At 34.8% G+C, this 3,182-nt stretch overlaps 1 protein-coding gene across 1 annotated transcript; it reads left to right on the top strand.

The window, feature by feature from the left end:
• Window positions 1-752: 752 nt before the first annotated feature.
• Window positions 753-2,354, top strand: LOC150087256 (mannose-6-phosphate isomerase-like). Its single transcript, XM_090371919.1, has one exon. It carries the CDS (start codon window positions 856-858, stop codon window positions 2,107-2,109), a length of 1,254 nt encoding a protein of 417 aa, XP_090228045.1. The 5' UTR covers window positions 753-855; the 3' UTR covers window positions 2,110-2,354.
• The last annotated feature ends 828 nt before the right edge of the window (window positions 2,355-3,182 follow it).

Genomic DNA, 3,182 nt, shown 5'->3' with positions numbered 1-3,182 from the left:
ATGGTAAAAAAAAGGTTGGGAAACACTGGTCTAGAGTGTAAATGCGGCCCTGACACCAGACATAACAACCACCACCCTGTGTACTTGGTAGCAATACCCGTCACGTGGTGGAACCCCCAATCAGGGAAAAATATTATAAGAGCAATAATAATAATAATACCGAAACGCCATGTGGAGTCAAAGGCTTTCTCAATATCAAGACAGACCTTAAGGAGATGCTCTTTTGATGAATGCATGTCTGTAAACCATGGAGACAGGGAAAAAGCAGAGCGAGCGATACGCATGCTCCGTCAGAATAACAGTTTGGAATAACTAATCATTCGCTGGTGCTGAAACGCCCGTCGCAACTCCAAAATAAAGGATTACGCTTAAGGTGTGTCGTGCGTGCTTTGTATTGCATCATGTCTTGAGCCTACCTTGAGAGAAAGCAAAATAAAATTCTGTAATTTGTTGTATTACTCAACACAGTCATTGGTATTTATTACAAAATTAATTTTAAGTTGTTTTTCCATTTTTTCACTTAGCAGACGACAACGTATCGATCATATTCATTGCGGAAAACAACAGCCTCTTCCCCAATTGTGTTATTTCTCAATAGGCAAAGAATCCCAGTATTTAAAATTAAAAATGCTAGGAACATGAAATTCTCAGGGTTCACTGCAGGGCCAATCGCCATCTGCACCCGAGGGTCCTCTTGAGATTATGTGGAATGTTATCGGAGAGTTTATCACGTGATAGACACACTGCTCAATTGCAGTTCGTGAAACTGCGCAGTTTTGTAGCAAAAATCGAAATTTTGCAATTGTAAAGTGACGACATAACTATTGAGTTAGTTTGAATAACTTGGGACGGACGATGAGTACTGACTCTACAGTGTTCGAGTTAAAGTGTAGTGTGAAAAATTATGCCTGGGGTAAATTAGGAATGAATAGCATTGTTGCCCAGCTGCTGAAATACAGCTGTCCGGAACGTTATATACACGAAAAAGAACCGTATGCCGAGCTTTGGATGGGTGGACATGCGTCTGGTCCCTCGATTATACCGTCATTAGACGACACTTCATTATCTGTTTGGATTAGTCAATATCCAGAGGTGCTAGGTAAAAAAGTGCAAGAAAGTTTTGGAAGTAATCTTCCTTTTCTTTTTAAAGTGTTATCTGTTAACAAAGCTCTTTCAATTCAAGTTCATCCTAACAAAGTTACAGCTGAAGTATTGCATAAACAGTCGCCAGATATCTATCCTGATGATAATCATAAACCTGAGATTGCAATTGCATTGACACAGTTTGAAGCACTTTGTGGTTTTCGTCCCCTTGCCGAAATTAGAAATTTTGCAAATAAAATCCCTCAGCTCAGAGCTGTGATTGGTGAAGAGCTTGCTAGTTCATTAATGAATGCTGGGGAAAGTGTTACAGAAAATAAAGAGAAGTTAAAAAGATGTTTTACTTCACTCATGAGCTGTGCAGAAGAGCAATACTCCCAACATCTTCAAGACCTAATCAGCAAAGTAAAAGCATCAGAGAATGTGACTGGAATCACAAAACCAATTGGCGATCTGTTGCTTCGTCTACATTCAGATTTTCCTGGTGATATTGGATGTTTCAGCTTGTTTTTTTTCAATTACATTATTTTACAGCCAGGAGAAGCAATATTTTTAGCAGCTGGTGAACCTCACGCATATTTATTGGGTGACTGTATTGAGTGTATGGCTTGTTCAGACAATGTGGTACGTGCAGGTTTAACTCCTAAATACAAAGATGTTGCCACTCTGTGTGATATATTAACATACGAATGCAAAAGTGCTCAAGAAAACATTTTTCCTGCTGTACAAAGTTCTCATGATTCTTATTTGACAATTTATGATCCACCAGTTAGAGAGTTTAAAGTGGAAAAGATAGAGGTGCCTTTTAGAGATATTATGTATGCACTGGCAATACTTGATAGTGCATCAGTTCTACTTGTTGTCAGAGGAAGTATGTTTATATCAAATGAACGTCAGCTTGGCTTGACAGTTCAGAATGGTTCTGTGTTATTCATTGGTGCTGGTGAAGCTATTAAGATTCATTTCACTTCATCAGCACTTTTGTTTCGAGCATACTCTAATATATAGTTAATGCAGTTCATAGTTAATAACATTGCAATAGAAAACTACAGGTTTTAGACAGCATCATTTTACTGTTTTTTGATATTTAGCATAAGAATATTGATTGTAATTTTGACACCTTTTAATATCTTCTTCCTTTTCCTGTTTTCTGTTTATGGGTTTAGGATGGGTAATCCTTCCATCTTCACAAAGGTATTTTGCAATAAGATATTACTATTTTCAAATTAAAGGCCCATTAATTATAAAAATATAATTCCATTAACCACAATCCATTAATTATAATGGATTCCAAAATGTCTGATGGGCATCATTTTTGTGATAGTCTTTTGTTTAAATGGTTAGTAGTTTTATTGAGCCATGTTTTATTTAATAAAATTCCATGATTCCAACAGTTAATGCTTTCTGTGGTTAACAGTCATGGATCACATCTTTAGGGATTTGCTTCTCAAATGGTCCTTTCAAATGAATGTATTTCATTGCTTTACAGCTCTCTTCTTCAGTTATTGGTTTTGGTAAACAAAAAAATCTCTCTCTCTCTCTCTCTCTCTCTCTCTCTCTCTCTCTCTCTCTCTATATATATATATATATATATATATATATATATATATATATATATAAAAGTATGTATGAATAGATATATCAGATAAAGTATATACTGTATATATAAAATGAATATTAAATGTAACCTCTTAATGGAAATGTTTAAAAGTTACATATGATGAAGAGGTATTCTGTTGATGAAATGGTTTCATTGAAAAAAAAGATTAATAAATCAGGTATGACAGATGCACATAAAAGTGCAAATCAGCATTAAAGGATGCAAGAATATATATAATTTTGTATTAATATATTGAATAAAGTATGCATAAATGGATGTGAAAGTTACACAAAGTGCCAATAACTAGAAGGGTGTGGAAAGTAGAAAAAGAAATGTAGATTTGCAAAAGGTGAAAGAATGTTAATATCCTAAAGGTTATGATGAATTAATAGAATTATGGGCTGAATTACCAAGCCAATAGAAAGTGGGAGAACTGTAAAGTAAAATCAGTACATCAAAATACTAATAAAATAAAAATAAA

The sequence above is a fragment of the Mastigoproctus giganteus genome, chromosome 4 (genome assembly GCF_048544385.1).
Source record: "Mastigoproctus giganteus isolate SK-2022 chromosome 4, ASM4854438v1, whole genome shotgun sequence".
Classification (NCBI taxonomy): Eukaryota; Metazoa; Arthropoda; class Arachnida; order Uropygi; family Thelyphonidae; genus Mastigoproctus; species Mastigoproctus giganteus.
This window is presented reverse-complemented; position numbering and strand designations above follow the sequence as displayed.